General features: G+C 35.0%; 1 protein-coding gene across 6 annotated transcripts in view; it reads left to right on the top strand.

Annotated features, from left to right (window-relative positions):
• The first annotated feature begins 287 nt into the window (after window positions 1-287).
• The window catches only part of LOC110442997 (ras and EF-hand domain-containing protein homolog), a 50,983-nt gene continuing 26,181 nt past the window's right edge, over window positions 288-25,089 (top strand). For 3 of the 6 annotated variants that reach the window (XM_021486929.1, XM_021486928.1, XM_021486927.1), the window contains exons 1-3: window positions 288-469; window positions 6,477-6,897; window positions 24,561-24,710. In XM_021486929.1, coding sequence (XP_021342604.1) covers window positions 6,608-6,897; window positions 24,561-24,710 — 440 coding nt within the window. In that variant the 5' untranslated portion in view covers window positions 288-469; window positions 6,477-6,607. Of the gene's footprint in view, window positions 470-6,476; window positions 6,898-16,276; window positions 17,457-24,560; window positions 24,711-25,089 lie in introns of those variants that run through there. The other 3 variants (XM_021486926.1, XM_021486925.1, XM_021486924.1) reach the window with 1 other exon arrangement.

Raw genomic sequence — 25,089 nt, 5'->3', positions numbered from 1 at the left:
TAGTAATTATGTCTGATAAATAAACACATCGAAACATATCAAAAGATGGGTTTTGATTGTTTTCAGTTCATGAGTTCATAAACCACATATCATCAAAACATCAATAACACCTTTCATCAGTATCACCTATGTGGAACAATATAACCCCTCTACGTTATATGTCTGCTATACCGGAGGGTCACGTGAGGGAACATATGGCGTTATTACCTTACACACGATGCGTGTCACGTGACACGTATATCGATTTCGTGTTATTCTGATAACGACTACCTCAGGTAACAGTGAAGGGCTGACATCTAGTCGACATTAACGTCAAGCACATCTTATCATTTACCTGTACCGTTCTTAGGTCATTTATATATATCTAACGGAAAAGAATCTTACGTCATCATCCGCATTGTTTTCGTTTTGATACCGGAAGTGGTGTGTAGTTATCCCGCGTTTCGGCCCGGTGGAGTAACAACCTACAGTAAGTGTGGACTCAAATAATAGGTGGTGCTGATTCCAGGTGTTGGGTCGTTGAACAGTCACTAGGACACTTTCCTCCGGCATTAATTGTTTTGTTTAAATTGTTTTGAGTCGGGCTACTCATCTGCTATTGGCGGATGACCCTTACGTCATTCTAGTTGATGACCTGTTGGGCATTCCTTCTGGTGTTGGTGACATGTTGGTGGCGTGCTGTTTGTTTTCCTGCATTATAAAGTGAACATGTATATATAAACATTGCGTTTAATAGACTTTTCTTTCTTCGCTTTTATCGGTGTTGGTGTTTATTTTTCTTATTGCACTCGCATTGAATGATATTTTTAAGGTACACATTTAGAAATTCATGGTTTTATCGTGTATAAGGAAATGTTTGTAAAAGTAAAAAATACACAAATGCAAGGGGGATCATAGAAATTACAACGCCTTATCTCACGTCAATATTTCCCGGACTCTTTTCTATAGTAATTTAGAGCTAGTGATGTGAAACAAAGAAATTAAATCACATAAAGATGTTATAACGGTATAAAATTATAACAAATCTGGAAATGGCAGTGAGGCTCATTTTGTTCATAAGAAAAATCGATCAAAGAAGTTGAACAGTGTTTCTTACGAAAAAGTTATTAGTATAGACATATGAGTGATCAAAATGTTTGTTTGGAGTTACACGTTCTCACAACAGCTAGGGTCATCTGACGACGGGTGTCTAGGACCACACCGCCATAAGGACATAAAACAGGGAAATGGGAAATGATAGAAAGTGTTTCAATGGGGGCAGCAGACCATGTTTGGTTTTCTGCAATGTCCCCATAGCAGGAGACACATAATTCATTCCCTGAATCTGTAGGAAAGCCCACGAAAGTGTCTCTAACGGTAACATACAGGGAGTACAGTAGGCCTATAATTTCCCCGACCCTACAGGGGGAAATGTCTAGCCCCTATAGAACATCAAAGCATATACACCTGTGTTACATGAATCGATATTAAAACATTGCACAATACATTTTTGTGTTTCTATACAGTTAATGACAACAATAGACGTCACACTATATGAACAATGTGTTAGGACAATTTACCTCGGCTGAGAGATCGATTAAAGGGTTAATGACACCATCGACATCGCTGCTTATCGAGGCTCTTACAAGGCAATAGTTCTCTGTGTTAGTCTTCATCTCTATTTAAAATTGATATACACTGTAATATATTGAAGAAACAACATACAATATCTTCAACAAACGAAGACATCACCACACTTCACGATCGACGTATATATATGATGATATGAAAAGGAAGGCACAAAAAGATACAGAACACACAATGAGCCTCAACATTAGATATATAGATTTAAAACAAAGTGAAATTATTGTTTATGTATACTTGGTTACGTAAATGTGTAATCTCATCCGTTCTTGAAACCCAAAGACGCAAGAGGAAAGTTGACATCTTTTCACTCTGAAAACAAAAGTCATGTTCCTTTGGGATCGTGTAATATATATATATATATCGTGGAATATAATTATAACGAGGATGAGTAAATGTTGGAAAAAATCAGTAACAAAGGCCATTTGTGGCCTGAGTTGATTGATTAACTTTCAAAATATTTTTACATTGCGAGTTATGCAATTTTGTGCTTTCCACCATAAAATACAAACATATGTTGATTATATTGATTCTAACAGGTAAAATGCAATGAAAGTCTTTTTCGTGTCTACCTCAGAGTCATTACGCCTACGATAAGCAAGGTGCCCAAGATAATCACATTATGTAAATTAGACGGATCTTTAGCAGGCGCTTATATTTGTCACGCGATGCCCTCATATATGTCTTCATTTCACAACAACCTACGCGTTTCTATCGTTTCTGACCCTGTGTCCTATTTTGCGAATTAAACCTGGATATATTTGGGACGGATTCTTCTTTTTCAGTCGCCATTTGGTCGACAGACAATAAACAATAAACACTAACATCATGCTTTATTCCAGATGTTTATTTCTATCAATCAAATCAACCAATCTATAGACATCACTCGCCAACGCATGGAATCAATGTTTGACAGATTCACAAATACAATTTCAAGTCAGCTTCGCGGTAAGTTCAGCGGAACATTTTAACAGTGAGCTTGACAGATTTTAAGTAGATCTAGAGAGTAGACAGATTTTTCTGTTTTTCCGCTAGCAAATCTTCAAATGCATACAAAATCAAAAGCGAGTACTCTCATTCAATGTTTTTGTTTTTGTATTGTGTAACGGCCTATCGACAATATAATGTGAGTCATATAGGGCCAAACTTTCATTCGGCAAATGAAACCTTTCCCGCGACTTGCTTTTCTACCGGTACATAAATATGCAGTTGTGCGTTTTGAAATATCGTTGGCCATCGTTATCGTTATTTATTGTCCAATAATCCATGTTTATTATCAAATATAAAGTGTCGTTATATTAAAAACATGGTGTATGGTGACCAATTCTAAGCGGACATGACGACCTTAGTAGAAATAGTTTCTATTTGTGTTATGTATGTCATTTGGGATATAACTACGATTGAAATACTTTACCTTCGATTTCGGTTTTGTATGCTCAAATGTATCCTCGATATCCAGGAGTTACGCTCATTTACGCTCTCTGCACCCCAGGAATAAGTCATAGCAAAATTGAAGGAACGAAGATAGCTGTTTGATTGGTCTCAGGTAAAGAAAAATGACCAATCGCTAGTCTGATACATGCCCTTCAAAGATTATAAAGGAGAGACGCTCGACTTCAAAGCCTGTACATTTTTTTACCGTTACGTGACCGCGAGATTATTTTGATACACATCAAAGGATCGAACTAGTATTCTCGTCTCTCCCACAAGGTGCTGCACATTGAACCTTCAATTTTGCTATGACATATTCCAGGGGTGTAGAAAACGAAAGTGGACGTAACCCCTGGCTATCGAGAATGGTTCAAATGTAAATCTCCTAGATAGGAGGTAATTGAAAGAGAATAAAAAGAGAAAGAAGGATGACATGCTTGTTTTCTTGAATCCTGATCGGTTTATTGATTAGGGAACATGATGGAGAATCCGGGTAACTGTTCCATGATCAATGACCGATCAGAATTCAAGAAAACAAGCATGCCTTCGTCTTCTTCTTTTTGTTCTCTCTCAATTACCTCCTATCGAGGAGAGTTACAAACAAAAACGAAATCGCAAGTACAGTATTTCAACCGTGGTTATCTTCCTGATGTCTTCCATTGTTTGCTATACATATTATCCCCCAACAAAACAACATTTTGCAACAAAATTTCAATAAGTATGGAGGACACCATGAACTATATCAAAACATGAAGGCAAATATATCGAGCTTTGCATAATAAATCACAGAAACAATTCATTTCACCAAAAAACCATATTAGACAAAATCTTATTGAGTGAACTCGACACTTATGTACACCTTTAGCATTGAAAAGTAATATGTACTTTTCCAGTGGTTTATATGATATAAAATGGCAGTGTCTCCAAATTCTATTGAAAGGGATACAGATGACATGATATGGTAATTTGATCATGTTAGATTCATAGTGATTTTATTTCGTCCATTTAAGACTCACCAGTGATCAAACAAGATTTATAAGGCTACAGCAGATACTTTATTATTATATAGTTGGTTTGAAATAAGATCACAATAACATTCACAGAGTTTTTTAATTGCAGATAACAAATTAATAGGGACTATTTTCACTGAGACAAATTACCCCCACCCCAACCTACCAAAAAGAAAAAAAGATAAAAAGGGAATCATCTGTGGCACGTTAACTCTATAAGCAGGAAAAGGTGGAGTGTAACTGATGGATTATTTAATGTACGTTATTGTGTCGATATGGTCTTCGGATATCTGTGATCCGTATCACAGGGACCTAATAATTTGTTACAGCCATATTTGGAACTAAACTGAAATGTTCAGGGTAATTTTACAGGGTCTAGATCAATTTTCGACTAACCACCCCAATGGTGATGTATACGAGTACATATTAGAAGATTGCCAAAGAAAACTTAATGAGATGTTGACCATCGGATCCCAACATATATAATGATATACAATACGAGACAATCTGATGATCCTGTTGAAATAAAATTCCAACGTCAGCACGACATAATTTCGTATATCTTAGTCAAGAAATGGCAATGTAACGAACTTAAGGAAAGTGACTTGGAACACTCGGAACACTCGGACAGGTGTGAACCTCGTCAAAACATTGATCTTATTAAAAGTTATAAAATATAATTGATACTACGTCACAAATCGGGTTTTTTTGCCCGAAGGGTCCGTTATGAGTTTTGCACATGATCGTAAACGTGAATGTCCTATTAAAAGTTCAGTAACATAATTCATAAGCGATTGACCTAAAACAACTCGAGTAAGTACAAGGATTACTGTTATAGGAGTGCAACAGGTACAGTTTTACGATATACATGATGTAAGGATATCACAAGTACATGAAGTACTGTTATATTAGTCATAACAGGAAGTACTATTATAGTAGTAAGTACTCGGAGTACTTTACCATAGATAGTTCAATATAACATCTAGCATACAAAGACATATTGAATCCCATGCACAGCTTTCGTAAAGAATTTTAGCTTGTGTCCTTATACATTCCCGCTAAAGAATTGTGTTTCTTCTTTGCGTTGAAGCGTTATTTCTAAGAAGTATGTTTGAGCTATTTTCTTTACATAGACAAATTAAAGCTTTGGAATTCGAGCGTTGGTAATTTTTCTATGTAGACACATTGTAACATCGGAACATATGCTGGTTATTTATACCAGTCAAATACACTAGAAAAATAATAGAAACAGGTTATGTTGCACTGCTTGACAGATCGTCCCAAACTATTAATATATTCAATCATATCCTGAATAAGGTTCTCCAACGTTTATCAGAATAATTAATTTAACGCATTTCTGAATCAAAGTATTCCGCTTCAGCTGTTGCAGGTTTTGAACAGCATTATTTATACATCAAAGCAAAATGAGACGGCCTTTAAAATTTGAATGTTTACAAATTCTCGATGATCAGTTTGTTATTACCTGGAAAATTGACAAATTGTCGATGATATGTATGTTATAACATCATGGAATATTGACAAATTATCGATGATCAGTGTGTTATTAGTTGGAATATTGACACATCCTCACTGATGTATGTTTTAATTTAAGATAATGACATAGATTCGATGAAACATATGTTGTTATTTTGAATATTGAAACAGTTAAGATCAGACGTATCAGTATTGTGGATACAATATACACCGTCATTTTAAATAATGCCATGGAGTATTTCTTCTTTCTTTCTTCCGATTGATCGAGAACTCAATATCTTATCAGTTTCATATGAAAGTAAATCTTTTCGCGACATCTAAATGATATACAGTATGCAAGTTCAAACAATAGCGACAATGAAACATTGTGGCAAGTCATAAACGAATTTGAGGAATTAATCTCTAATACCAATGCATGTTTTTCGGGGAAATAATATGCCTATTATATCCTATTGTATGATAGAAAGAGGCGACTTTCGACAGTGTTCGTTACAACGAACACTGTCTAACACTTATGGATACAAATTTTGAATTGTTCAACGTATTGATGTCACATTTCGAAAAAACAAATATAAATTGCACAGATACTGTATCTAGACAGATCTTGTCAGAAATTTTATTGATGATCTAGCATTTTAAAGAGATTATTCTTCAAAGAATCACGCTGAGATTGACGTTTTATTGTATAGTCACTTGAACTAAGACCCCTTAACCGGGTTTTGTATATAAAACTCTAACGTTTTGACTTATTTCTTTTTATTATAAACCTCTGTAACATTTTTGAGCTAAAATATAGGCGATACTATTTCAGCCATAGGACAACTTTCCGCAACCTTTTCTCTATTTACGATTATAGCATTTGCAGCATAAGAAAATGATTTCTCCTTGTTTTTACTTCCCTCATTTTGTCTCTTTCAGGAATAATCGTTATGATTCCATGACAAGATTGTGAAGGCCATGGTCTCATTCAAACCGTGAAGGACATCAATTTAGGAATTCAAACAATATACAGTACAAAGTGTAGATTATCGAAATAACGGAGATAAACTATGGACGACTGTTCGGCAGACGACCTGTTCTTGGTGTTGGATACTGACTGTTCGGGTTTTATAGACAAATCAGAACTTGGGGTAGCATTCCCAGATTTGGCACCAACAGAGCTCGACGATCTGTTTAGCTTATTGGATAAAAATAAGGATGGCAGGATCACTGTGCCCGAGTTCAGAAGGAGCTACAAAGAGTGTGTGAGGAAGGTGAAGAAGCGGAGAACTTCCAGTCAGGACGGGATCTTGGAGGACTTGGTGGGTCCCTTGGATGAAGGTCTCAAGGCGCTATCGTGGTGAGTTCAAATCATTTTGAATAATTTTAAGTTTTGTATACATTTCAATTTTCTTTTGTTAATATGGACATTAATTGAAAACGAACATAATGAAGTAGACATCCATAATCCTGATAAATAAATGTCAATTGAAAGGAATGAAATCCGATATTTACATTTTCTTTAAACACATTCGGATTATTATATACCCATAATTCCTAACGTAACAAATACATTAGTTTCAACTAGTTTCATTTTAAAAGAAGCTTTGTGTGTTCTATAAATTTGGAAAATATCGTAGTGATTTAGGAAACCAAACTTCCAGGACTGGTTAGGAACCAACGTTAATAAATTGTTGAGTAAGGCATTTTATATTCAACCAATTTTAATGACCAAACATATCTTTTGTAACCCTTGCATATTTAGACATTTTCACAAATCATTATATCAGTAAAATGAAATTAAAAAACGCTTTGAAACAGATTTGGAGTTAAATCAATTTAACCAGGAAATTCCTCAATGAATTTTCATTATAATTTATTGTATGTACTTAGGAACCGTCGTGTCAGAAGTAATAAGATTTAATTGTATACGTGTTGTAGTTGTAAACCGTCGTGTCAGAACTAACGAGATTTTAATGTATACACAATAAGTGTACGTGTTGTGCTTGGGAACCGTCATGTCAGAACTAACGATATTTTGATGTATACGTGTTGTGCTTGGGAACCGTCGTGTTAGAAGTAACGAGATTTTAATGTATACGTGTTGCGCTTGGGAACCGTCGTGTCAGAACTGACGAAATTTTAATTTATACGTGTAGTAATTAGAAACCGACTTGTCGGAACAAATACGATTTTCATGTATACGTGTTGTATTTGGACACCGACGTGTTAGAACTAACGCGATTTTAAATTATACGTGTTGTACATTGGAACCGTCGTGTCGGAACAAATACGATTTTCATGTAAACGTGTTGTATTTGGACACCGTCGTGTCAGAACTAACGAGATTTCCATGCTGACTTGTTGTACCTAGGAACAGAAGTAATTGAACTACATGGAATATGCTATCAATGTGTACGTATTGTACTAAGATGTATTTACTTCTGAAGACTAACACGATTTCACTGATATCACAGTGCTTTACGCCACTCGTCATGTTGATCGTATATCATTTGTAGTCATTCTTTACACAAGAAAGAAAAAATATGTATGTGTAGGAACAATATCATTTAATATTTAAATAAAATAGATTAATGGTATCAGCGGGTCAGTTATTTAAAGTTTAAGGTTTAAAATTATTGAAATTAATTATTAAAAAAAACGTTTCATTATTATCAACGTTCTTATCCAAAGAAAAGTAATCTTTAAAATACTTTATATCTAGATATTTTTTTTTAATATTTAAAAAGGGAGAAAAATGAGAGATGATAAATCTATATTATTACTCGTAAGGATAACAGTTTATTGAGCGACTAGACCAATGTGTTGTCACTTACACACCATATCATACCATGCAAAAATCAATTAAATAGAACTACATGAACCAATTATACAAAAAATTGATTGCTCGTATGTGCAGCCGGCCGACAAGACATTCAGAGTAATATTTATATCTGTGTCAGTGTTACAAATATTGATTCCCAACTAAAGAGCATACGTGGATTATGCATACCAAACAGACTTATTGATTTAATATGATTACGAAATCAAACAGCTACATATGCTAATTAGTTATTAGATACCTTTTGATACAATGAAAATTTAAAATGTACTGGTAGGTCAACGGATAATTTAACAACTCACGTGCAGTGCATATTCCGTCCTTTCGTATTGCAGAGTTATCTGCTCTTGTGAGCAGGTATTGATTGTTACGTCATTAGTTTGTATGAGAAAATTACGTCGTTTTCTCAAAAGATCATGACGTAACTCTCACAAACAAATGACGTAACAATCAATACCTACTCACAAGAGCAGATAACTCTGCAATACGAATAGACGGATATATAGAAGAAAAAAAGGGAACATTTGATATCATCATTGTGAGGAGACGACCTATGTTGGGCGTTTTACAAGGTTAGGCTTTGCGTCTATGCCCTCTTTTTAGGTGATGGAGGAGACCAACATTTGCTATTCCAACATTTTGAATATCTATATTTTTTCTCTGATATACATCTTATGGCCTAAGCAATTTTATTTAGCGTGTTGCCATATTCATTTGAAAAGATTTGGTGTGGCATTATGGTAATATAAGAGACGTTAGTTGATAATCGCACACGACTACTGCGTCCTCTTTAGATACAATCTTTTGCTAGATTATTATTTAATATGGAACTATTTAAGATCGCATAAATATACGGAAAAATTAGTGGTACAAATATATCATAGTTTGACATTTTTGTTGTTTTTCCCCAAAATTAAAATCAAACAGTGTAACCATGCAATTATACTGACTCTCAGACTTCTGTCCAATATGGTATTGTCTCTAGTGATATCTGACAGACTCTCAGACTTCTGTCCAATATGGTATTATCTCTAGTTATATCTGACAGACTCTCAGACTTCTGTCCAATATGGTATTGTCTATAGTGATATCTGACAGACTCTCAGACTTCTGTCCAATATGGTATTGTCTCTAGTGATATCTGACAGACTCTTAGACTTCTGTCCAATATGGTAATGTCTATAATGATATTTGACAGACTCTCAGATTTCTGTCCAATATGGTATTGTCTATAGTGATATCTGACAGACTGACAGACTTCTGTCCAATATGGTATTGTCTATAATGATATTTGACAGACTCTCAGACTTCTGTCCAATATGGTATTGTCTCTAGTGATATCTGACAGACTCTCAGACTTCTGTTCAATATGGTATTGTCTATAATGATATTTGACAGACTCTCAGAATTCTGTCCAATATGGTATTGTCTATAATGATATTTGACAGATTCTCAGATTTCTGTTCAATATGGTATTGTCTATAGTGATATCTGACAGACTGACAGACTTCTGTCCAATATGGCATTGTCTATAATGATATTTGACAGACTCTCAGACTTCTGTCCAATATGATATTGTCTCTAGTGATATCTGACAGACTCTCAGACTTCTGTCCAATATGGTATTGTCTATAGTGATATTTGACAGACTCTCAGACTTCCGTCCAATATGGTATTATCTCTAGTGATTTCTGATCACATATTATTATGCTGTTGATCAATGGCTTTTCTTCAAGCATTAAACTGTTACCTAATCAGTCTCATACTCATGTAACTAGGACTAGGGACAATTCATCATCTATATTTGTATCTGCAATTCTGTTCAGAGCAATATGTCTACAACTCTGAGCAGTGTGTAATTCAATAATAATAATTATAACAATATTTTTCTTCGACACTGTTATTGATGTCGATTACAATAAATACTTAAGCAGACAGATAGTCACTCGCAATATCTTCAATGTTATGTTTATTGATCTTTACAAAAAATGATCCTGTAGTTTAGTCGAGAGTGTTTTAACGGTTTCCATTTATTTCATTTATCATAAAGTATGTTATATAATTTTTGCATTCGTCTGTGAAGTTCCCATTGATGATATTATGATATAGCTTTCCCGTTTTGTTCCCATTAAAGATGATATGAAATATCAGCATTCCCCTGTGTTGTCTCAATTAGGATGCTATATAATATCAACATTCCCTGTGTCGTTCCCATCGACGACATCATATGTTTTTACCATATCTTTGTATAGTTCTTGTTAATAATATTACATAATATCCAAATTCCCCTGTGATGATCTCATTAATGATGTAATATGTTACCACCAAACCCCTGTGAAGATCTCATTAATGATGTAATATGTTACCACCAAACCCATGTGAAGATCGATCTATCCCATTATTGATGTAATATGCTACCACCAAACCCCTGTGAAGATCCAATTATTGATGTAATATGTTACCACCAAACCCCTGTGATGATCTCATGAATGATGTAATATGTTACCACCAACCCCATGTGAAGATCGATCTATCCCATTATTGATGTAATATGATACCACCAAACCCCTGTGAAGATCCCATTGTTTATGTTTGTTTGTTAATGGTATACTGATATATGTTATATTTTATCACCATTCTCTGTGTCGTTCCCATCGATGATGCCGTATGGTTTTACCATTTCCTTGTATAGTTCTTGATAATAATATTACATTATATCCCATTTCCCCTGTGATGATCTCATTAGTGATGTCATATGTTACCACCAAACCCCTGTGATGATCTCATTAATTATGTAATATGTTACCACCAAACCCCTGTGATGATCTCATTAATGATGTAATATGTTCCCACCAAACCCATGTGAAGATCTCATTAAAGATGTAATATGCTACCACCAAACCCCTGTGAAGATCCAATTATTGATGTAATATGTTACCACCAATCCCATGTGAAGATCTCATTAAAGATGTAAGATGCTACCACCAAATCCCTGTGAAGATCCAATTATTGATGTAATATGTTACCACTAACCCCCTGTGACGATCCCATTAGTTATGGGTTTTTTAATAATTTTATGATATACGTTATATTTTATCACCATTCCTTGTGTCGTTCCCATCGATGATGTCGTATGTCTTTACCATTTCCTTGTATAGTTCTTGATAATAATATTACATTATATCCCAATTCCCCTGTGATGATCTCATTAATGATGTCATATGTTACCACCAAACCCCTGTGAATATTCCATTAATGATGTCATATGTTACCACCAAACCCCTGTGAAGATCCCAATAATGATGTAATACGTTACCACCAATCCCCTGTGAAGATCCAATTAATGATGTAACATGTTACCACGAAACTCCTGTGAAGATCCCATTATTGATGAAATATGTAACCACCAAACCCCTGTGAAGATCCCATTAATGATGTAATATGTTACCACCAAACCCCTGTGAAGATCCCATTATTTATGGGGTTTTTTAATAATATTATGATATACGTTATATTTTATCACCATTCCTTGTGTCGTTCCCATCGATGATGCCGTATGGTTTTACCATTTCCTTGTATAGTTCTTGTTAATAATATTACATTATATCCCAATTCCCCTTTGATGATCTCATTAATGATGTGATATGTTACCAACAACCCCCTGTGAAGATCTCATTAATGATGTAATATGTTACAACCAAACCCCTGTGAAGATACCATTAATGATGTAATATGTTACCACCAAACCCCTGTGAAGATCCCATTGTTTATGTTTGTTTGTTAATGGTATACTGATATATGTTATATTTTATCACCATTCTCTGTGTCGTTCCAATCGATGATGTCATTAGTTTTTACCATTTCCTTGTATAGTTCTTGTTAATAATATTACACTATACCCCATTCCCCTGTGATGATCTCATTAATTATGTAATATGTTACCACCAAACCCCTATGAAGATGTCATTAATGATGTAATATGTTACCACCAAACCCATGTGAAGCTCTTATTAAAGCTGTAATATGCTACCACCAAACCCCTGTGAAGATCCAATTATTGATGTAATATGTTACCACCAAACCCCTGTGATGATCTCATTAATTATGTAATACGTTACCACCAAACCCATGTGAAGATCTCATTAAAGATGTAATATGCTACCACCAAATCCCTGTGAAGATCCAATTAATGATGTAACATGTTACAACGAAACTCCTGTGAAGATCCCATTATTGATGAAATATGTAACCACCAAACCTCTGTGAAGATCTTATTAATGATGTCATATGTTACCACCAAACCCCTGTGAATATTCCATTAATGATGTGATATTTTACATCCAAACCCCTGTGAAGATCCAATTATTGATGTAATATGTAACCACCAAACCTCTGTGAAGATACCATTAATGATGTAATAAGTTACCACCAAACCCCTGTGAATATTCCATTAATGATGTGATATGTTTCCACCAAACCCCTGTGAAGATCCAATTAATGATGTAACATGTTACCACGAAACGCCTGTGAAGATCCCATTATTGATGTAATATGTTACCAATAAACCCCTGTGAAGATCCCATTGTTTATGTTTGTTTGTTAATGGTATCCTGATATATGTTATATTTTATCACCATTCCTTGCGGCGTTCCCATCGATGATGTCATATGTCTTTACCATTTCCTTGTATAGTTCTTGTTAATAATATTACACTATACCCCATTCCCCTGTGATGATCTCACTAATGATGTGATATGTTACCAGCAAACCCCTGTGAATATTCCATTAATGATGTGATATGTTACCACCAAACCCCTGTGAAGATCTTATTAATGATGTCATATGTTACCACCAAACCCCTGTGAAGATCCCAATAATGATGTAATATGTTACCACCAAACCCCTGTGAAGATCCAATTAATGATGTAACATGTTACCACGAAACTCCTGTGAAGATCCCATTATTGATGTAATATGTAACCACCAAACCCCTGTGAAGATACCATTAATGATGTAATATGTTACCACCAAACCCCTGTGACGATCCCATTATTTATGTTTGTTTGTTAATGGTATATGTTATATTTTATCATCATTCGCCTGTGTAGTTCCCATATGTTTTGTTATTACCATTCCTCTATGAAGTTTCATATTAGTTGTTTTACATAGTTACCAGTTCCCTACGACATAATTACTATCATGTACACATAGGTATTATTCAGGATCTGTCTGAAGCCAGCACAAGTTGCAATTACTTGTTTCATAATTGTTGTAAAATAACGAAAGTTTATATTTTATCTGACGATTTTCTAAGATATAGATTGCCGAGAAGATATGCATATGTACCGATGTACAGATGTCTATTTCAAAAGACATGTTACAATGATATCGGGAGTGGTTTTAAATGTTACAGCTTAAAGAAAACACGTTTGTCTTCATTTCGTTATAATTTTTTGAGTGTGACACAATGGTCGACAGATGTCAGGCTGAGGTCGTATTGATGTGTTGTTTCCGTAGAGTGCAGGTCGGTCGTGGGTGTGCGTGTTTATTGTCCACACAACTGGCATATACATGTTCGTATCATAGATAAAGAAAATCAATTTCAACACATTGTAAGAAAATTATTCATTTGAAAATACGAATTTAAGAAAAGAAAACCCTTAAATTATATAATGGATAGCGAATATCATGACTGATTAATTTGATGCCATTTTTGTTATAACTTAATATGGTTTACCGAAGTGTAAATTGCTTCTGTATACATTATTCATAAAAACTAGTCAAGATTAATCATGGAAACAGACAGTGACATTGTGCTTTGGCGTAGAACTCAAAATTGATAAAACTAGGGCAAATTGTTTAAGTATGAATATAAGATACATAACATTACATCGTTTAAGCGAGAACCTAGGAAGTGGCAACGACACAATAACCGAGATAAATACTGCTACTGGTGAACACACAATACAATATGTACTCATAACTGTGAAAATACAATATTGTATGAGGCAATGTTATTTAAAATAACATATCACATAAAGAGAAACAATTTCACCAATTGTAATGACATGATAGAAATGTCGTTTGTAAATACAAAATAATGTATTCTGATCTTAGCATGGCAAAGCGATTTGGAACAGTTCTGTTTATGCATACCAAGTATGTTTTTGTCCAATTGAGCCGCCTACCCATTTGCAGCTGGTACATGACCAATAATGATATAGTGTATGACCATATATTTGTTATGAAGATATCGATCGCCAGCTATTTCCCTAATAATTGGATACGTTGAAGGTCGGTAGACCAACAAAGCATTAAACGCTTTCATACATAGTTTCGTGTTAACGTTTAACCACATCTGCGAACGAAGTGCGAGCACTTTATGGATCAGTCGGTTAACTACAACAGACACGCTTTGATAATCGCATTGTCCAACCATGGTAAGGTTATCCGCCGTAAAGATATTTCGTTTCTGTGAATGAATACTTGCCATTAATATTGACATAGTTAAAAGGTAGTGTGATTCGTATAGTAAAGAAATTGTATTTTTGCCATTCATTTTTCTGCAATTATTTGAATAAAGACGATTGGCATGTGCATACAATGTATAATGGACAGGGAGTTGATGAGTCAGGCAAACAAATACGTTATGATTCAAGGCATCACGTTTGCAACTAAGACACGAAAACCTGATTATACATGTGTATAAAGTTCTGTACTTATTTTAAAAAACCTAATCATGTTAATACATTTAAACCTCAAGCTATATGTACATGTAAGCTAGTATTACATTTTAATTCTATACTTTCACATGCTGTGCTACCCTTGTTTAAGAATTCCTACTTAATGTGATGACCTGCTAGGTTGCGGTAACTCACTCAATCACTTGTTCTGGGGGCTGGTTTTAAATGTGACAGTTTGTAAGTAAATTTAAATATATGTGACGTAAATATATTGTATGTATACCTACTGAATATCGTAAGTTTACTCATTGTGTATTTTAATCCATACTGTCCTGCAATTCTATCCTTTCTTGTTGACATTAAAGCTCAACAGAACTAAAGTTTTCATTTTTGTACTCTTAGTTATTATAAGCTACCTTAAATTGACCACTCTTTCTAATTCGAACAAAAACATTAAATAAGATGCAGTTGTTTTTAAACGGTTTTACTGGTTTGAATGTGAAATTAACTCGCTTAACTATGTTAAGATATGAATGATAATAACCCAAACAGCAACAACATAAACGTTACTTGTCCTGTTTAATTATTTACATAAACATGATGATCGGGTAAGTAAAATAAGTGATTATCTAATGACATATTTGGTATGAAGTGGTGTGAATGGCACTCGCAGATGTGTATCACTTATATCAGGGTTTTTCTAAAGAGTATTTAAATTGCTTAATTTAAGTCAAGCTAACCGGATCATTCATAGAAAACGAAATGTGTATATATGTACGCATTTAAATAGGACAATTTAAAGGTCCGGACAAAGTAGTGAAAAGCATTGTTAGCTTGAATAATTGAAAAGGAAAAGTTTTAAATAAGTTAGTTGTTTAACGTAAATTTCGAAATAAAAGAACACGAATGTGTTTCGTCACGGGAGAAACCTTAGAATCCATACACATTCAATTTCAGATGCATGTTTAAGCATTTTGGCAAATATTCAAGTTACAATGTTTGTGTCAACTTGTCGTAAGGTAACAATTCCTAAGGAACCCGTGTACTGAACGTTTTGTTAAGATACTCACGACTATGTGTTACACGGACATTCGGGTATCATCACTCGTTACCTTCTTTAATGCTACACAAATATTGATATCACGATGGTACGCTTCAGTGCTTGCGTCTCTCGTTCTAGGGCAAACACTTGAATTTAAACATTCAACGTGACAGGAAAAATAAAGCTACAAATATTTACACTGCTTATTTTGTATGGCTGTACTACACGATATGTCCATGTGTACGACTAGGTACGCACCTGGGGTACGTGTGTAGGTAAAACAGCACGGATATTTTGTCACAGTCATGACTAGGGGTATCCCGCAGTTTAGAAACGTGGTAAGGGATAACAAAACGGGCCGGTACCGTGCCGGGTGTTTATAAGGTACGCCTACTCATCATGAAGAAAGCACCTGCCGAAAGTGAATGTTATCACGAAGTGTAACTGACAAGTTTAACTTGTTGCCTGGAGCTTATCGCAAATAGAATAGAGACCTTATCTGTAATGGCGACCGGACTATCTACTCAGTGACAGTAAGTTTGTTGCGATGTCATGTGCACACGTTTATTGTGTGTGTCAGTACGGAATAAGTCTATGACAAGACATATCGATGATAGATAGTTTCAAAAGGTTTTATCAAGGGATAGGAAGTATTGTGATTCACAACAAACACTCGGGTGACCTGGATTTATATACATACATGTATGCTGTGATGTAAGAAGATCAACAAGAAACATCGAGTGTATAGTTCTGTTTGAATTACAGCGTGTGTGTTCGTACGCCTTGTGTTGTGAAAGTATTCTTAAGGAAGTAACAGTTTTTAAGTTGGATGAACAGATACATAATATGTAGATTATATACTAACGAACCTATTATGAGTAGATATTATTTTGATAATACTACTTAAGTAGTAACCCTTACTGTAAAGTAGAGCGGACAGACCGTGTGACATACACTTTGGACTAAGATGATAAAGCCAGACATATGGATGAACATGCATATGAAGATCCTGTGTCCCCGGGAGGTGAGGCGGTGACCCCTCCCATACATCGCCGTCTTCCTCTCCTTTGCAAAACATTGTCAGGTCAGTCTGAGGATGAGATATTCACGAAGGAATCCCTGTCCGAACGATTAAATCTGTCCGCCACTGAACTGGACATCGTGTTCTCGGCAGTGGACAGTGACGAGGATGGGAAGATCCGGAAGAAAGATCTGACTCTGGACCTATCTCGCTTTGCCCCTGGTCAGTCCACCTCAAGATCTCCACGGTCATCGCCGAGGATGCGGCAGCGTATACGACTGGACTCTATGACTGATGTGGCCAACAGCTTTGATGGACTTTCAGAGCAGAGGTTGGTTCTATACGGCCGCAATGCATAGCATCTGGCATATTACTGATGCCGTACAAAAAGAAAAAGTTTTTTTCGCTTGACTTTAATTACAATGAGCATTGACAAGTCAGTCACATTATCATAACCTTATGGTGTCTAGTTAACATAAACATGAACAAATATTATTTCTATATTTCAAATAGCATTTGCTTAACTGCAAAATCGATGCACTATGTTGTCAGCAAGCCCCCTCTGCACAGTTCCTGTGGAATCTAACATATCAATTTTGTAGTATATAACATTAGTATGTTGCTTATTATTGTCATGTGACACGTACCACACCTATGGTTGTCCTATAATTATTAAATGTAATCCTTTTATCTTCAAGGCTAGCTTCAAATTTACTGTGAAGGTCAATATGAATATTAAAAAAAAAAATGTAAGTTATGCAATAATTTATTCTGAATTTAACGTTTTTGATACCGTCAAACTAGCAATGAACTCAGAACACGTCATCCTTGATATCTAGTGTTTATGCTCACTTTCGCTCTCTGCACCCCTGGAATATGTAAAAGCAAAATCGAAGGCTCAGTGTGAACCGCCTTATGGACGAGACGAAAAGACTAATTTGATCCTTTCATGTACATCAAAATAATCTCGCGGTCGCGTAACGGTAAAACTGATTGGCTTTGAAGTCGGGCGTCGCTTCTCGGTAATCTTCAAACGGCAAGTAGAAGCCTAGTGATTGGTCAGGTTTTTTTTGACCTGGCGCCAATCAAATAGTTAGCTGTCAATTTTGCCATGACATATTCCAAGGGTGCAGAGAGTGCAGGTGAGCGTAATCCCTGGATATCGAGGATGAGAACACACATGACCGTATAAGGCAACAAACTAAATTCAAATCTTAACGAAATTCATTTGTTAATAAACATATTCATGAATGTGCCAGAGATAAATTTAATGAATTACTTTTATATCAATTGTATTCATCCGACATTATTCTGAGAGAAATGAAGACCATTTCATCAAAATATTAAAACCTAGTCTCCACAGACCACAGTAAAATGTTGCGCTAGTTTATCCACCAATCTTGTGTATATTGTGACGTCATGTTACTTTTGTAGTGTGATGACATGTAATTATGATATCACAATGTTGTCCTTTTGAAATAAACCTGAAGAGTCATGCGAAGGGTGAAAGCTGCTAGTTTGTAAGTCAGTGGTTAGATCTGTCTTTTCTATACTTACCTGCATCACATGGACATTTAATCTTTTTAATTATATATATAGAATATTACTGTTAATATATATATTTCATAGCAATATACAAAGCATATCACTATTGCAATATCAATTGTATGATATCGAGTCTGACACTTCTTTATTTCACCTTAATATTTCACTGCTACATGTACATGCAACAGTACACTGTATTGTAAAACGTCATTGATTAAATCCTTTTTATAGAAGGTAGTTGTTACTAGGGAGCTTAGTCTAATTGATCCAAGCTTACTTACTCAGATGCTACAAACCGGTTGACATATGGAATATTCAATTAAATAGCGAAATAAAATCCCTATTAAGGAAATCATAAAATCATATTGTCTCGGTATTGGGTACGATTTGACCGTATGTTGGATCCATATATAGAAGTTTTATACAGAATAAAAAAAATCAGTATTTTAAATGTTTTATAAAAGCACTGCAAGTCGAACATTAAATGATACAAAATCGACATTTTTCATCCTTTGTAATGTGCTATTATTCTATTTTGGCCCTTTCCCGAGGGAACCGTTCTCTTATAGTGTTGTCTGGGGAGGTATAGTGCCCGTCTCCAGGTATAGTTCCCGTTGTCAAGGGCCGATGCTTACTTTACCAAATAGAACAAGGGTATTTATCCAATAGCCATCCTAGAAATTATCATGTGATGTACTAAAACGTTCTAGTAACTTTCAAAATGTAATCCGGTTTGAAAGACACCTGAAAATTACTTTAAAAAAAAATGGATCCATTTAAATCTAGCACTTTGGGAAAATGGCCTGACAAAGCTATTAAACGAGTTTGATTGAAATATAATTTTGATCACAAGAAACTCTTTAAAGATAAACTGTTTCTTAGTACTCTATCATATTATCTTTCCTATACTATGTTACTCTTTTGTTTCTATAAACGTTATATTTTACGCTACTTAGGAAATTCTGACAAATTCGTGTACATTTTGTGAATATTCAAAAGTTTGTGTAGACAGTGCATGTTAGGATATAAAAACACAACTGAAATAAAAGTTTTAAACTGTAAATATTTTAAATAGTAAACCAATATCTATTTATTAAATGTGGTCATTTTATATGAGTGCTCGTGTTTAGACATCATTTCGTGTGTTGCTGTTGTTGTCGTTTTAGCAACAACATTACGTTCTGATGTTGTGCTTGAGTGCTGGTGATCTGGTATATTTTGGCATTGTACGCTGACACTATGGTATAACGAGTTCTTGTACGCTGCCACTGTCGTATAATGAGTCATTGTAAGCTGACACTATGGTATAACGAGTTCTTGTACATTGTACGCTGACACTTTGGTATAATGAGTCACTGTATACTGCCACTGTGTATAATGAGTCCTAGTACGCTGATACTGTGGTATACTGAGTCCTTGTACGCTGCCACTGTGGTATAATGAGTCATTGTGCGTCGACGTTGCGACATTACCTGTCCTTGTGGTGCCGCTATGGTATATGTGTTATTGGTACTTTGACGCTATCGTATATTGCGTCATTTCGTGTTGAATATGGAATATTTCGTCATGTTATGTTTACATTATGGGATATTTGTCCTAATTAGTTGACACTGTGATATATTTTATCCTTGTGTTTTCGATTTGGCATATTTCATCCGCGTGTGTTTTCGCTAAGGAAAATATCGTCCGGGTGTGATGACGTTATGGTATATTTTGTCCTTGTTTTGATACTTTTTGGTAAAGTGTTATATTGGCGTTGTAATATATTGAGGTCTTGTACGCTGAAACTGAGGTATATTGTATCCTCGCCTTGATACTTGTTCCTGTATTGTGTCCTCCTTTATTGATATTGACGTTGTGGCATATTGACAGGTGACAGGTTGATGCTGTGGTATATTATGTTCATGTGTATTGATGAAGCGGTATATACTAGTGATGCGTTCTTGTGTGTTGAGGATGTGTCATATTATTTTAGTTATGTATGGAGGCCGAATTATATTGCGTCCTAATCTTTTCAACTAAACTGCCCCAATAGCTAACATGAAATATGTAACTATGAATCTTTCAATGACCCGATATAAGTAGGGAATTATCAAAACAGTTCGGATTAGTAATTAAGGTAATCTTTTATCCCTTTAACAGGGCCAGTGTTTGTTCCTACTCCCCTTTAAGTGTTTAAACAGCCCCATATACTGACAATATATCAGAAGGCAGAAATGGTTACCAAATTAATTACTGTTTACAATGTAAACACACTTCAGATTTAAAGTATGTATACTTATGTAGTGCCTTACAGGTACACCTAGAAACACTTACAAAATGTTTGCATCAGGTATCGATATCGTTTATTGGAAGTGTTTAAAAATTATATCATTGAGGCAAGTTGTTTATCTCTGTATAACATTCTTTGACAGATACATGTACACACATATACGATAATGTTTATTCAGCATAATCAGATTTTCATTTTCTGTTGTTCATTTTGATATGCCTAACACATTTAGGTAAATATTCACCATGTTCTATTTGCCTTGGTGTTTCCACAGCTGGGTATGTAAATATATACAAGAATGTTGTTGTGTAGAGTGATTGAGCCAAATGTAGACGCAACATCTGATTGGCGTTTGTTCAATATATTTCCACCTGGGTACTCGAAATTTGCCTTTAGTCTGCAATGTTGGTATGTGCATCTGGAATACACAAAAGAGCTTTCATTACTTTGTATACCCTCCAGAGCATTTATAGTTAATGTGGCCTACACAAAGACATCTTTATCAGCTTTCAGAAACACACACTACCCATCCAAACATGGAGTTCTGTATCTTATCAGAAAATGAATTCGGGATCCATAAATAGATAAGCTAATGTGTCCCTCGCGCTGACAATTATGTCTTTTGACTGACGCGGTCATACGTAACGTGATAGTTTGTGTGAGCCAGAGAGGTAACGAACTCGGAGTATCATAATCTCTACACTGCCATGTAATGTTTATACTCCAGTAAATATCAAGTTCACTAATCAGAGTATCTGTCAAATACATACTGAGAATAGGGTCAGCTAGTTCAATTTTACAAAATCGTTCAGGATGTTGTTGTACGCCCCTTTTGCTAATTTATCTTCTTGTTATATTAAGGTCGAACTCAAATAAACTAACAAAAAGGCATTGTGCCTCATTTTCAATGAATTCAACTTTTGATCGTTGTTAGAGTTGGAACGTTCTATGCCACTATTGATAGTTGGGTGACCTGGTTGCCCATAGAATTCGACAATAGATAAATATTTAATGAGAAAAGTTTTGGGTAAAATACCGAACGAAGACCGGAGCTCTGTGGTATTCATTTTGTGTATCGTATTAGCATCGGAATGATAAACTGTACGTACAGCAATTCATTACATGTGATTGTAATACAGAGCATCATTAGAAAACATAAACAAATTTCTTTTTCTTTAGCGTTAACCGAAAGCATTAAGGCTGTTTCATACTGTCATCGTATTACGGGTGACTAATATACATACGACAGATTAAACAAGTGGTTTTCGCGATTTTCTATCCATTGACATAAACACTTATACATCAACATTACGCCTCTTGTATAACACTTGTATACAGAATGTTCAAAGCCCTGGGGTCGGTCGTAACCACCTTGTGACAGGCTACCTTAATACTATTCTATGGTCAATCATGGTACGCTTGCGTGGCCATCAGTGAAATTGGCCGAAGAGACTTAACATTAGTAACGGGGAGATGGAGTGATAATCTCAGGCTAGGCCGCCTCTATTACCCCAGTGGACAAACTTTTCGTAAAGCTTTAACGTATTATAAACATAGCAATATCTCATCTCAAACTAAATTAAAAGTTTACGATCAGAGTCTTAAAGTATTAGCCGCAGGGTAAAGCAATGTTGATTTAACATTTAACCAAGGATCACCGAAACGACATTTCATATTGTATATGTGCATGGAGTTCCTTTATATTTATTCTTAACTAGATATGTTAATTACTTTGGATGTGCTGCCCAAAAGATGCAATTTATTTTCTTTTTTTCTTCTTCTTATTTATGCAGAGTACATTTATCATACTGTGCTACATTTCTTTTCTCTCTGATAACCTAGTAGATTGTAGGTTTTCTAGACCAACATCTAGAGACATCTAGACTTTCAAAAGAACATTCTCCTAAGTTCACTAATTTGAAATGCTACAGAGGGAGTGCTGCATACTGTCTAAATATCAAAAAAAAATAAAAGAAAATATCGGTAATCAGTTTTAGTCGGGTTTAGATAATGTTAATTATTAATAATTTGAAAGTCCATGAAACAGCTTGGAAAAATACCAAAACAATGCAAGGCAATACGCAATATTTACTATTTTCTGTCAAATAATAAACATAACAAACTATTCGTTGGATATAAAATAACAGCAAGAGAATAGCGAAGTGTCAACAAAACCGTAGTTCGGTGGAATCTTGTAATCAACTTATATGATCCCTCAGGTATTCTTACTCCTTTGCAGGAACAGGATTACCCGTAAATCCAGCACGAACGGTTTTATGAATGAGGTGTATTACTATATACAAATGTAAGCTGGGATAATTTTGTTCTAAATCTTACTCTAAGTAAACAATGCTTAGCCCAAATCTACCAGAACATTATATGCCATCGACTTGATTCACGTTGATTTTCATTTATGTAGGACATACATTGTACGTATACCAGTCTATTATAGTGAATCTACCAGACCGTTAAATATCCCGACTTCTTGATTTTCATGAATGTATTATATACATTGTACATATGTCAGTGTATTAAATTGAATCTACCAGACCATCAAATATCATTTTGATTTAAGCAACTGGTCAATAACTTAGGTAGAATAATTACAGTTTTGTCTGTGAATCGTTCAAATTGTTTTACTTAGTAACAAATAGTTATTTTGTGTATCTTACGCCAATAGCAAAAGAAAATACACGCTGTGTTCGATTTGGTCGTATAAACACATGCCACAAAATCAAAAGTAATTCATTATTTCGTAACAACAAACGCGGTATAGCCGAAAACGCATTCAGTGTTATCTGAACAACAGGTTTAAAGAGAGAAACAGGTTATCCATTAAGCAGGTAGTTTGCAGGTGTTTCTGCAAATACTAAAGACATACATTATGAAACTAAGCATAAGTGTTGAAATAGCATGTCAACACGGCCTTTTTGTATGTATTTATACCACTTGTATATAATAACAGCCTAGACCATTTAACAAGTTTGAACAAGACAGAATGTCTGCACTGCATGTAAAGCTCCAGTGACGACGAAACATAAAATGATCCATTAGTTTTTATTACATTTATGTCATCTGCATGTGTTTCTTATTAATGTCAGTTTTTGAACAAACCATACATACACTGCATAACATTGATTTAGATCAAATTTTTAACATATGATTACAAAATTCAAAATTTTCTTTCTTAATTGTTGTTTTAGTTGATATATACATAAAACCGTAATAGGTCGTATTTAACATACAACCGCAATCGCTACATGTAATAATTATTTATATACATATAATGACAATGGTTATTTATCACAATACATATAACCACAAAAGCTAATTGTTAATAAACATAAATATCCGCAATAGCTAATAATTGATATACAGTTATAAACATACAATAACAGCAATGACTGATCATAAATATACATAATAAAACCATAACATATAAACACCATATGATTTGTGAATGATGGGTAATACAAATTTGCGCAAAGTTCCTGCACACTCACGCGCTTCATATGTATCACCACAATTGCCGAAACGTTTAACACACATGGTATATAACATTTCTGGTGCATTGTCACTTCCTAAGCCCTAGTATAACACCGTTATTTTTGTTTTTAGCCAGGAACAAGTCTGTGAGCTGTACCAGCACCTCCACGCATCTGAAAACCCGGAACTTCTCGAAAACTTTGAAGCCATTATCCTCGGAGTCATAAAAGATGTTCGTGGATACAAGACGGAGAACGAACGTCTGGAGAAGAGCTTCCGAAGGTACACGTTTTAAATTCCAAAACAACAAATAGCAGCACGCTACGTACAATGTAAACAACAGATATCACAACACCAGCTCAGTAACAGACATCATCCACAAACTACAATGGCCAACACTACAAACACGGCGCGTACACAAAAGAATAATCCTTTTTTTTATAAAATTGATCACCAAATCGTAGCAATAAACCAAACATATATACTCACACCGGTAAACCCTCGAACCAGACATGCACACCCATTTTGCATACAAACACATACATGTATCTGCTACAAAGAACACCTACAAATATTCATTCTTGCCACAGATATTAGCACAATGGAATCTCCTTCCTATGGCAGCAGTACCATGCACAACACTCGAGGACTTCAAGGCACA

This window comes from Mizuhopecten yessoensis, unplaced genomic scaffold, assembly GCF_002113885.1.
Source record: "Mizuhopecten yessoensis strain PY_sf001 unplaced genomic scaffold, ASM211388v2 scaffold716319, whole genome shotgun sequence".
Taxonomy (NCBI): domain Eukaryota; kingdom Metazoa; phylum Mollusca; class Bivalvia; order Pectinida; family Pectinidae; genus Mizuhopecten; species Mizuhopecten yessoensis.
The sequence above is the reverse complement of the archived record's forward strand: the minus strand, read 5'-3'. Positions and strand labels throughout refer to the sequence as shown.